General features: G+C 42.3%; 1 protein-coding gene across 1 annotated transcript; it reads right to left on the reverse strand.

The window, feature by feature from the left end:
• Positions 1-5,092: 5,092 nt before the first annotated feature.
• On the reverse strand, positions 5,093-10,187 carry LOC104953384 (bombesin receptor subtype-3-like). The gene is made up of 2 exons (XM_010780324.1): positions 9,331-10,187; positions 5,093-8,213 (listed from the first exon to the last, which is right to left on the reverse strand). Exons 1-2 carry the CDS (start codon positions 10,185-10,187, stop codon positions 7,217-7,219), a joined length of 1,854 nt encoding a protein of 617 aa, XP_010778626.1. The 3' UTR covers positions 5,093-7,216.
• Between the last annotated feature and the right edge of the window lie 3,127 nt (positions 10,188-13,314).

Below are 13,314 nucleotides of genomic sequence, written 5' to 3' on the forward strand. Positions count from 1 at the left end.
ACCAGATGGACGTACGAATATGGAATTGTGAATTTCGCACGAAGATGGCCCCGAACCACACACGAAGGCAACATTTACATGACATTTAAGACATACAACTGCAACAAAAGTAACAAAAACAATTATGTTAAAGAACTATGATACTGCACTGATATTTTCAGACTTTGTTCTTTACTTTCTCCGTCTTTATATGTAGAAGATATTAAGTTTTCTCCGTCATGTTATTTCCATAGCAACAACAACTTCCTGTCAACTCGCCTTCAAAATAAAAGCATCTAAATAAACCAGGAAGTTAACCTAAATTACATTTAAGACATACAACTGTAACGAAAGTAACAAAAACTATGTAATATCCCTTTTCAGTTTCACAGAACACAAATTGGGTTGTATACATAATATGTTTACATGATTTTGTTGTGCAATAAAACAACCAGATGGACACACGATAAAGGAAATGTTCAAATTCGGCTCTGATCGTAACAACATCGGGCCATTCGTGAGGGCATCTTAAGCCATCTGTTACCATTATTGTGTTATGTCGGTTATGTCACGTTTTGTATGTCTTGTTTTGGGTGTTTTGCTGTTCTCCCTGTCATGTTTTCCTCTTGGTATATTGTCTGGTCCTTTTCCCTGTGTTTTTCCTCCTGTCGTTAGTTTCCCTGGTGTGTCTATAGTTGTCTGATTGTGTTCACCTGTGGCCCTTGTGTTTCTCCTCCCCTGCCCGGCTGTTTCTCGTCTTGTGATTACCCCTCCCTGTATTTAGTCTTGTCTCTTCCTGTGTTCAGTGTTGGTTCGTCTTTTGTTTGTAACTGAGTTCACCGGTGAGTGTTCTGTTTTGTCCAAGTTATTATTTTATCCTTGAAATAAAGGCAATATCAGTGTAATCTACATTTGGGTCCTGCTTCCTTCACTCAACCGTAACAGTAAGAACCAACCAAATATGGGCCCATCAGATCCTTTTGAGCGGGAATTGTTGGATTTGACCTTTTCTTTGGCTACCTGCTCTGATCGATGGATGGGAGCGTCGGGGGTTCAGCAGAGAGAGGCTGCTCTGGCAGAGGCGGGCCAGATACAGTTGCAAGAAAAGTATGTGAACCCTTTGGTAGGGTCTGTGAAGGTTCTTATAACCGACTTGACTTTTGTCAAAAAATTCTCTACCAGGTATTTAAGGAGGGATGGGCAACACGATCCAGACTATACGTTGATATCTAGTTTGGCGCGCAAACCCAACTCCAAGTTGAACGAGCGGTTGTCCTCCCAGTTTGGTCAGATATTTAGAGTCCAATGTGAATGAAAAGGTGGACGTGAGCACCTTACAAATGACCACACAAAGTTGATTTTTGTGAGTTTTGTGATATGTAGGACGAAACCACACCAAATTCGAAGTTCGGTCTGACACAGAGACAGATAACAAACACTGGATCATGACTTCTAGTCTTGTGTAAATAACTGTTAGAATACGTCTTTAGTGNTTCTCCCTGTCATGTTTTCCTCTTGGTATATTGTCTGGTCCTTTTCCCTGTGTTTTTCCTCCTGTCGTTAGTTTCCCTGGTGTGTCTATAGTTGTCTGATTGTGTTCACCTGTGGCCCTTGTGTTTCTCCTCCCCTGCCCGGCTGTTTCTCGTCTTGTGATTACCCCTCCCTGTATTTAGTCTTGTCTCTTCCTGTGTTCAGTGTTGGTTCGCCTTTTGTTTGTGACTAAGTTCACCGGTGAGTGTTCTGTTTTGTCAAAGTTATTATTTTATCCTTGAAATAAAGGCAATATCAGTGTAATCTGCATTTGGGTCCTGCTTGCTTCACCCACCTTAACACCATCGTATGACCGCCGGTGGAGTTTCTCAGTCTCCGGCGGCAACTTCGCGAGCGGCGGCAAAATCTTTGGCATGCCAAAAGATCGCCAAAGGACCTTGCGAAGGTTCATTTTCGTGTTGAATTTGTGTGTCCTTTTTGCCCTTCGCAAGGCACCCGTGAGGGCATCTTGTCAAATCGTGTCTTCTTCGTCTGATCATCGGTTCCATCGGGCATTTTTCGCCCCGATGGAACCGATGATCAGACGAAGATGACATGATTTGACAAGATTTCGGGACAGTGTGACAGGGGCTTTACAAATTCCCTAATTCTGGTCAAATATATTTCAAAATAAGTTTTCCCAGCTAAATAAAAGATCTCATCTAATTATCCCATATTTACTTCAAGAAATGTTACCAAGCCATTTTGTACTTGCTCTATGGCAGATTTGTTCACATAAAAAAACACCTTGTTTTTATTATATATTTACTCATTTTTGACATTTCTTCCTGTGTGTCAATGTTCTATTCTGTAGAATAGGCTACATTAATCAGGGCTGAACATTGTAAAGGAAAACCTAGCAAGCCAGATAACAGTTCAATCAGGAGAGACTTCATTTTGGCGGGGCGTGTGGCGTAGTGGGTTGTCAGTAGATGTTCGGATCACGGGGTCACAGGTTCAAACCCCACTGCAGTCAGCATGACGTGTCCCTGGGCAAGACACTTCACCCCAAATTGCTCCTGTGGGGATTGTCCACAGTATTGAGTATGTAAGTCGCTTTGGCTAAAAGCGTCGAACAAGTAACATGTCATGTAATGTGCAAATTCATGGGCTTGTCTGGAGGAAAGGGCTGACGACAACGAGGGGGAAGAGAAGGGGCTGCAGGGGAAGGGTGATTCTCAGACACAACATAGCCTGGTGTACAACTTAAATTACAATATACTTAAAGGTTATAATATTAATTTTTGTTGCCCCACATGCCCAAAATAAACTGCCTCCTCCAGAGGAAGATGTGGCAAGAAAACATCATTGCACAGTCTGCTAAGTAAAAGCCATTCAAGGTTATGTCGATGCAGAACATCGTTTCTGTGCAATCCATTTCTCTTCTGTAATCAACATCTTCAATAAAATATAAGCTGTGATTTGTGTTCTTGGCTCCGCGGCAGTTACCTCTTCATAATGCAGATCATTTCATAGCATTTTCGGTTCATGGTTTCTGTGCCTTTTGTGCATTACACTAGACTGGATTCGCTCTCTTGTGTTAAATGGCCCTTGTCCTTTGCCAAGATAAGAACAAATAAACAGGCTATTGTTAGCACATGATTCTGACACTGGAGCAGAATGACGCATTGGAGTAAGGCCATGGCCAAAACACAAAGGAACTAGAAGGGAAGAGGCAGAGAATTGGGGTGAGTGCAAAGAAAAATACATTGATTGAATCAAATAACCTGGATGTCTGAAGAAAGGAAAGCAATCATGAGGTAAAGTAGCTCATCATAAGTCCTCAGGATACCTGAGATGAAGTGTGTGTGTGTGTGTGTGTGTGTGTGTGTGTGTGTGTGTGTGTGTGTGTGTGTGCGCTCACCAGATCGTTCTGAGTGCTTCAAAAACCAGATTGAAACTTCCAAACTGATGCAATATCTGCGGTGCTCTCAGGTCCCTGCAAGTTATACATTATTGGCCACTTGAAATGTCATCATACAAGCTATTTGCTTTATTGTAAAAAAAAAATAGAGAGTTTGAATTATATGACAAATATAAATTGAATATTCTACAGCGGTAGAAACAAACAAAATCAAGCTCTTCGATACTGACGGGGCTGGAGAAAGAGAAGACATTACCAAAAAAGGAATTTCTTTTAACCATAAATATTTGTCAACCCATGAAATTGGCTGGACCGTGAATGCCCGATGTAAATGATACACATCATTTCCACTGCATCAAACATTCAGTGTCTTCCAGGGATGAACATTTTGTTAAGGATAAAGTGACCAGTCGGAGAAACGTTGCATTGACTCATATCAACAACTCCGTATGGTGGATCAAATGGGACACAGTTGCAAAAAGAGGACATTCTTAGCCTTCCAATGATATCCTTATTGTTTTTGTTCTTAAAATATTCAGCAAAATATGTCACAAAATGCAATGACTGTTACCAAGACAAGATTTTGAGGAAGATGCCTTTAAAGTTTGCTGATATTGTTTTTCCTTAGGTATTTAAATGCCTCCCCAGTTAAGTTGCTCCGGTCGCCACTCGTCAACGTTGTATTAATCATCTGAATCTGGCAATATAATTTTAATATTCTAAAAGCAAAGACTTCATTTTTATTTTAAGGTTAAATGGAAACCCCGCCCCAGACCCTGCCGTTTTAATTAGAGCCTGTCATCCATTATTTTGAGAGGCGTTTGGAGCAAGGTGATCAGACTGAGAGAAGAAGGTGAACTCTGAAGGGGACACCTTGTCTTTTACAGCTTCAAACATGCAATCATCATCTGAACAAGACAAAAAAAATTGATATTCGGGAAGCAATTCAACGAAAATACAGAAATGACCAAAACACAGAAAGTTATTTACATAAATCCACCTTTTATCTCGAGATGCGCCGTTGCGGTCCGACTGATTCCGATAAAGCGGAACTCTTTTTGCCAATGACACGCAACGACTTCCCAAGAAAATGGCAGCTTCAGTGATTTGCTCAATAAAAACATATGTTTATGTTCAAATCGCTAACCTTGTTATTGTTGTTCCTGAACCTACCTTTCCAAAGCCATATCAGAATATTTTTTGCAGATGTTATTTTTAACAGAAGTATCGGACACATAATGTCACCGTGCCGAGAGCGTCCAATCAGGAAACCCCTTTGAATGTGTTTTTCTGATACAATGTTGTTGTTTGCTTGAAGATAGAATAGAAACGGTTGACTGGTGCCAAATTCTCTTCACCAAAGTTAGGGTTAGGGTTTTCCTTCTGTGATTTCATATACTCGATGAGTCTGGCTCTGAACTGCTCCCTCCTCCAACCTCTTTGAAACTTTTCTCATAAAGCAATGAGAGCTGCTAATAACTTAATTCAGATCCCATTAAGATTTAATCAAGGCTGGCGGAAGAGAACATTTGACAAAAGAACTGTCCAGAAAACTGCAGAAAACTTGTATTCGTCTATTTCAGGCCTTTCACCCTTAATTAAGGTCCTATTAGCAAAGGACAATTCTAGAATCCTCAAGCTGAATGTATATGAAGTAAAGCTTTGTTCTTGCTCATGTTCTTTAAAAATATGAGAAAATTAATCGCAGTTAAACGGACAAAACATTTTTAATGAAACACCAAATGCACAATTTTAATTACACATGTCCTCAGTCAGCAAAACTGATAAAGAGAGAGGTAGATGAAAGTAAAGAAAGAAAGGAGAGATGAAAGACACGGTCACAGTTTATGGCATAGAGATGTTCTAAGGTACAAAGCAACGTTATCCAATGACATAAATAGGACAGTCTCAACACAATTTGATGCCTTAAGTGTTGCACCGCTTCACTTTTGCTGCGGGGGGTGTGATTAGCAGCTTGATGTCACAGCAGTTCATGCTATTCACCACCTCTGTGTGTGTGTGTGTGTGTGTGTGTGTGTGTGTGTGTGTGTGTGTGTGTGTGTGTGTGTGTTTTATTTCTTCAACCTTTAAAGCTATTACTGCACCCCGTGTCAGTCCTTTACTCAACAAGGCATTTACCGGTGTAACAGGCAGCGATCCAGCGAGCCGACCACTATCCTGTTATCAATTCCTAAAACTGTTATACAGATATTCATGGTACAGCCAGTTTGATATATCGCATTTCCAGGTCAGCTCCCTTACATTGCAACCATGTTTGACTAACCTTTAGTGGTATCTAGACATGTTTAATTTGTCTTGGTTTTGAGATTTCTGTTTCGTGTGTGTCTCACAGGTTTACACTGATTTACGGTTAGCAGTAACACACCTAAACACACATCAACGTGCAGGTTTTATCAAGAAAGAAAAAGACCACTGGGACACCGCGGTAACTCCCGTGGTAGATTGCATGCACCGTATATCTGATAAAGCAGAAATGGCAGATTATATTGTCAAAGAAACAGTCTGCTAGTAAATAAACGTAGATGTAAACAATGTAGGATTAAAGTAAAAAACAATCCGGTTTGCAGATGGATTTTATAAGCCAATTTTTAAGGCTTCAAAGAGACAGTGTTTTTTTTGGGGGACTTTGTTTACAAGAAAAATCCACAGAGCTAAAGTGGCATACTTCTTAAATCCGCATGAAAACATGTCAACTTCTTCCTGCAAACACTACCCCACTGTTGACTGAGGATAATATCTAATTAACGATTGATTAGTTTGGGTAAAATTATCCCCAGACACAGCAGGCAGAAAAAGACTATTATGAACAGTGCCAGACTGAATGATGAGGTGAAATTGAGATGGCTAGGACACTGGTTTTGGAAATTATTAAATCCTCTGAGAACCATAACGACAATTGCATTCATCAAAATTAGAGAAACGTTATCTCAACACCAGGTCAAATGAATCCTCATGATTAGAAACCACTTGAGGCGAAGGAGAAATTCAGTTTTTTTGGTTTATTAGGGGTAACTGACCCTTAAAAGTTCCTTTGAATTATGAAAACTAGCTTGTTTAGGACAACCTCATCTAGCTTTGGAAATCTGTTACATGTTTTTTCATACCTTCCTGCCGGTAATAACAATATCACAGTTCATAAGAAAAATAAAAACACTCATTATAAGGTAGGTTTAAGATGATCTGATTAATATACTATTTCATTCAAATCGCCTGTATGACTGCACGCACGAACAACTGCTGCTAAAGTACACATCATCACAGACTGCAGAAGATGATGGTGACAGTATCCTGCAAAGACGAGAATTGTCAGAATCTCCGATACAGTATTTTCCTTCTTTATCATTAAGAAAGAAAGAGAAGCAAATAAACTCCTTACACTGATATGTCCTGCTGGGTTATGGTCTTGAGCCAATGCTAGACGCGACTGTGACTTGCAGCTCAATCATTTATGGTATGACTTGCGTGTAATGATGCACTGCTTCAATGAGATTTTTTTAATGATAACCAGCCGGAGGCTATTAAAACATGGCTCTTCCCCCGGAGGCTTCTCTCCGTCACCGCTCGTTCCACCTGCCATCGTCAGCATGAGCTCATTGGTCGAAGCATTGATCCTAAAGCCCCTGTGCTTTGGTGGTACGAGGAGAATACTGCACAATGAAAGAAGTAGTGTGCAGACCAGATCAGTTTATCCACCATACAAACAGTGGCTTTTGTAAGGGATTAACCAACACTGTGTCTACTGCAGAATTAATCAGAAGCTGTGTGTGTTTCGCATCCTATAGGAAGGACAAATCAATAATATTTCCCTGCTGATACTAGCCTTCAAAGGCTGGTCATAGCGGTTGTTTCATCCTCCCTTTCTTCGACTTGAAAGTAGGTTTGTGATGTTTTGCTTCTGTGCTGCCCAGAAAAACCGAGAACGTCCCTGCCCATGGTAATGATGTCTTTGTTATCAGCTGACGGACCATATATTCTCTCACCGGAATGCCTCCTCAAAGGCAGGAAACCTATTTCCACAGACTCGATTCCCAAAGGTAATGATCCTGCGTTCTCATTGACGGAGTGTCTTCTTGTGGGCAGGAAGTCCGCTCTTTCTACAGAGAGCTGTGGTATTTGGAGCTGGCACGGGAACAAGGAGCTGTCACACACGCTGGGACTGGAGCGACACCAGTCTGAGATGCTGTGGTCAGATCCCACTCGGCCGTCTGAACTGTCTCCGACCATCTGCCCGAGCCCATGGCCTCGAGCCAAGCTCAACAGCCTTGGGACCGCAACAATGGATGCAGACGCCGCCACAGCAGCTGCGGCAATATGGCGGCGCTCAGCAGAAGTCCCTTTCGAGTCTGTGATCACCGTGGAAGGAGACGCCACCGCCGCTGAGCTGGAGAACGTGGAGGAGCCGAAGAAAGACGCCACTTTCTGGTAGTATCGCGTCCGCATCCCTTTGGCCGAGCGGTACAGATCCCCGATGAAACAGTAGCAGATGGGGTTCAGGCTGGAGTTTGTCAGGCCGAGCCACTGAGCAAACGGCCGCGTCTGCAGGAGCCAAGATGGTGGCCTTTGTTCGCAGTCGATCCAAAGGTCAGCCAAGTAGAGCGGCAGCCACGACACGGCGAATAACAGCACCAGGCATACCACCATCTTGGCGATCTTCTGGCGCATCTTGAGGCGTGAGGCGTGCAGAGCTTTGCTGCGAGGATCCAGATCAGCGAACGTGGATTTTTTTCCTCCCCAAAGCCGCCTGCCAGTCAGGAAGCCTATAGTGAGGTTAAATGTCACAGGCAGACAGTAGAGCATCACGAACAGCAGCACGTTGTATCTGAGGAAGAAAAGTGAAAAAACATGTAGGGAAAGCTCTTTAAAAACAATAAATATTCATAAATGAAGTCGGTTCTCTCTATTTCTACTTCTGATATCTATCTGTATATGTGGTAAAACACTTAAGGTGTAGTTATTTTCCGTTGCTGAATATGCTCTAAATGGATGATGAGTCAAGAATATCTAATAAAAAGGACAACATCCTTCCTTTGAAGTTATGGATCGCAGCTTAATTAAACTCATTGGTATTTTTGAAAGGAGCTCATTTGTTTTCATTGATTTAACAATGAGCTCCTTTCAGAACCATGCATGTGCTTCTCTTTTCACCAACAAGATACAAGGGTCAATATGACAGTATTGTAAACAACAGCATTGTCTTGAAACTGCCATAAGGTTCAAGGGTGTCTGTGGATAATCAACACTATTCCCACAGTGGCCAGCACACAGTTGCAAAGTGAGTGGGAGACAATAGAGATGACTCATAATTAGGGAAAACAACACGGGAACATTCTGACAAAAGGTCTCGAAACCTGTTTGAATTAAAATAGCACTGAAAAGCAAAGAAAATTGGTTGTGGACCCAACTGATTACATGTTGACATTAAGTTACTTTAAATTGGAAAGGCTAAAGACAACAGACAGACAAACTCCACGTATCACGTTTGTGATCCAAAAAACCATCACAGAAAAGATCTACTTGATAAAAGTCTAATAGTATCCTCAAAACACCAAAGAACATATTGCTGGGTAAAAGTTGCATCTAGCTGAGTAAAGTCAAATATGTTTGCTTTGGTTTCGATGAAGAAAAGGAATGAGAAATGTAATGCGACAGATCACTGATTTGTTTTACCGAGCAGCTCATCAGTGAGCACTCTCCTAGTGACAGCGGTCCTCAGATTCCACATGCTAAATTGGCCATTGAGAGAACTGCTGGACACACAAGAACTGCTAATGCTTGATGGAGTAACTTTGGCCAAGTTGCATCTAATGACTCACTGTAAACTGAGTGTGTCAGGCTGCATCATGGTTTGTAAGTAGACAAAAGATCTCAAATTGGTTGGAGGCCAGAGCGGCTGAGACTAGATCACAGACTAGACTTGAGTCTGTTGGAGAACCTACCCTTGTTTAAGGCGATGCTGAGGCCACTTCTCCTCACAGACCAAGATGGCAAACGTCCCAAAGCTGATCTCCCGGCGCCGGTTCATCACGGCTATAGGAGCGCACATGATCGAAGACACCGTCCACACCACGGCGACGGTTGCCAAGATTCGACTGCGGGTAAACATGGAGCGGGCTCTCAGTGGAGAGCGGACACTGTAGTAGCGATTCACGCTGATCACAGTTAGCGTCAACACACTAGCAGAGACCGAAACAGCCTGCGTGAAGGGCACCGCCCGGCAGAGCAGGTCCCCGTAGACCCAGGCCGAGTAGATCTGGCTCCCCAGGGTGATGGGCATGCAGACCAGCACCACAGCCAGGTCGCACACCGCCAGGTTCACCAGGAGGCTGCGCGTGGCGCTGACGCCCGCCAGCTGCCGGCTGCGCCTGTTGGTGAGGACGCGCAGGGACATCAAATTCCCAACAAATCCCAGAATGAAAGACAGGCAGTACATGACAGTCAGAGCGATGGTGCTGGGCTCGTGCAGAGTCCAGAGGAGCATGCTCTCCAGATTAGCCAAGTCCTTCAAAGAAAAGGTGGAGGACAAGGGATCATGGTCAAAAGTGGGCGTCTGTTGAGAGGATGAGCGTAAAGGGGTGAGGATTAAAGCGGGGTTGAGGAGAGAGGAAGGCAGCAGAGAGGGGAGAGGTGGATTGAGGGAGGCAGTGGGGGAATTTAAAGTGGAGGGAAGCATTATGGAGCTGTGGAAGCTTAAGGTGTGGTTGAGTACTTCCCGAGACTCATCGTACTGCAGTAACGGAGAGAAGCTGGGCTGGACTGAGCTCCAGTCTGTGGGCTGGACCCGGGACATATCCATGCTGCCTTGCCCGTGGAGGAAAAGGTTTGAGAGGTATGAAAATCCCTCGACTGTAAGGCTTACTGTAGTGGCTTCCCTTGGTCCTCATTCAAATCCATACAGGAAGTCCGCAGAGGAGAACAAAATCCAAAAAGGCCTTATGTCAAAATAAATAAATACAGGTTCCAGTCATGTGGTACGCAGGTCCGTATGTTGTGTGAGGATAAACATATTTGTAAAAGGATGGAAATCATGGTCCCCCATGTTTTGTTGCATCCTATGAGTCAGCTGGAGTCATGATGGTGCTGCACTGGTCCCAGTGCAGTCTGCATGTAACACATGCACATTCAATCCTCCAGGGAGTGGCTGTCTGAACCAGATAATCCCTCTCCAGCTGTTAATAGACTTCTCACCTTCGAGAAAACAAAAATACCTTTCTCTCTCGTCCTCCTCCTCCTCACACCTTTAGTCCTTCACAGGTCTGCAATCAGATCTGTTTAGAGAAAACATCACATCAATCAGAGGATGGTTTACACCCTTCAGCTGTATTAATATCTCTGTACAGTAGCAGCATAGTCAACAGATAACAACACATTCCTGGATCGAAAAACACTGAAAAGCTTTTAACATCTCCTCATAGTGTGTTTGTATCACAGCCTCTCCCAGTAGGTGGTAGAAAACACTCAGTAAGGGACAAAGTGAGAAAGGAAAGGATTGTATATTTGTATAAGGGCACATGGTAAAGCAACTGGTTTGCAGCATTGAATTAATGTAAATTATTCATTGAATAAGCGCATCTAGCAGGATGTTAATTCTCATTTTGCATATGGACAAAGAGAGCCAGCCAAGATAAAACGATTGCCATTAAAAGGAGGTTTAAGTACAACATGGCAGGACAGAAACTTAAATATGTCATGCAATATTATATTTGAATTGTAAGTAAATTAAAAGGAAAGAGCTGCTTGTTAAAATAATGATCTTACCCTCAGAGAAAAGCAAATCCAGTTACTGTTTACTGCTCGATCCTCTTCAAAGCTGACAGCCTGGAGATGTTGAATAAAGCAGCCAGGTGCTGCCTGGAGATCTGCACCAAAAAGATTAATAAAAGTTGATGCCCGTGAATCACTCACAGCAGCAGATACACGCGCGCTGCTAATAATCCGTCTCTGAGTCTCACAGCTACAGAGGGGTTTGTTGTTGGAAGAGCGCTTTGTGTTTCCGACAGCTTTTATTTTTCTCTAACGGGGTCCTCACATGCCTGCGCTCCTGCCAACGGGATCTCCGAGCCTCCGCAGGACTGAGATGGGAGAGGAGTAAAGTGAGGGAGGAGGGAGGGAGGGAGCAGCTGCCACACACACACACACACACACACACACACACACACACACACACACACACACACACACACACACACACACACACACATACACATACACATACACATACACACATACACAGTCGCATACAGACAAAAACACACACACACTCACACAAACACACACACAGTCACACACACACACACTCACACAAACACACACACAGTCACACACACACACACACACACACACACACACACACACACACATACACACATACACAGTCGCATACAGACAAACACACTCACACAAACACACACACACACACACACACACACACACACACACACACACACACACACACACACACACACACACACACACACACACACACACACGTACACAGTCGCATACACACACACGCTCTGCCGCGCAGCTCCTTTGGCACCCTTTACAAACCTGTAATCAATCAAAAAAGTGTATGTCACTCCGCAGGCTTCCCCCTATTTATTCATGTTTCCCCTACAACATATTGTAATTGACGGTTTTCTCCTTTCTTGATGATCAGAAATAAGAGGATAAGTGGATTACCTCTCCTCTGATTGATGATAGCAGACAAATAGCTTATTGATTGGTGCTTATTTCCCTGTCTTCTCTTTGACAACAACGAGAACTTGTGACAATATCGATGGAGTGCATACAATATTATATCACAGTAGAAATATTCCTATCTGGTCTCAGTGAACACATCCCTTTATGAATAAATGATGGGACAGGAAGATACATTTTGTAGGAAAGACACAAACATGTGTATAAAAGTATGTTTTATGTATTGACAATGATATTTACTCACTGCAGCCATATTCATCCTAACTTTGCTACGTGCTATTTCTTCATCGTTATACCTCTACATAACATCTCAGTATAACCTGCTGCCGGGGCCCCATAGGGCAAAGATGGTGCCTGGCCCCTATTGACTCACTTTATGACACTTCATTATTTCCCAAGACACAGTCAGTGTCAGAGTCCGGAGGACACCTACTCGATGCTGGAGTAATAGTCTTGCCCTATTTCTTTCTGTGTCTATTACTTTAAAGCAATATATTAAACTCAACTTAATTTAGGAATATATGAGCAGGATATAAAGTGAAATAATGTAGATATTAAAGGTATATTTTGACTGCAGAAATACACAGGAAAAAGATGAAAACATCCGTATTAAAAATTGAAAAAAGCTTGTGCTTGTTGGTATTGTGCTGAAAAATAAAATGAAAAAATGTGCATGACCAACTGATCTGGGTTCAACCTTTTATTCAAGTGTTTGACACCTTTAGATACCAAATAAATGATATCTTATAACATACTATGTTTTAAAAAATACATTAAAACTACCCAACTCAATCAAACTCACTCAGCCATCACCAGAACATTGAAATGCTGCAATGGTAATTAGATGAATTAGTAAAAAATAAGTAAATATTTATTTATTGTATTCACTTCAGTGTATACTTCCAATTCAAACCAATGTATAAGTTTTGTTTTTGGTACTTTCAGTTGATTTAGTACTTTTGTACGTCCTCTTATATGCTAAATAATGAATTACAGTACTTTGATATGTCAGGTATTGCTTGATTATAGTGTTTCTACATTAAAGGTCACCTATTGTGCAAAATTCACTTTTCCATGTCTTTTCTAAATAAGCATATGTCCCCTCTGTGTAAAGAGACTCTGAAAGCTTCAGGAAAAAAGATTCTCTCTCCTTTTGTCCTGATCCATTTCTATAAAAACCTGTCTGAAAATGAGCTGATCCGATTTTGGCCACTTTATGATGT

This window comes from Notothenia coriiceps, unplaced genomic scaffold, assembly GCF_000735185.1.
Source record: "Notothenia coriiceps isolate Sejong01 unplaced genomic scaffold, NC01 NC01_scaffold00021605, whole genome shotgun sequence".
Lineage (NCBI taxonomy): Eukaryota > Metazoa > Chordata > Actinopteri > Perciformes > Nototheniidae > Notothenia > Notothenia coriiceps.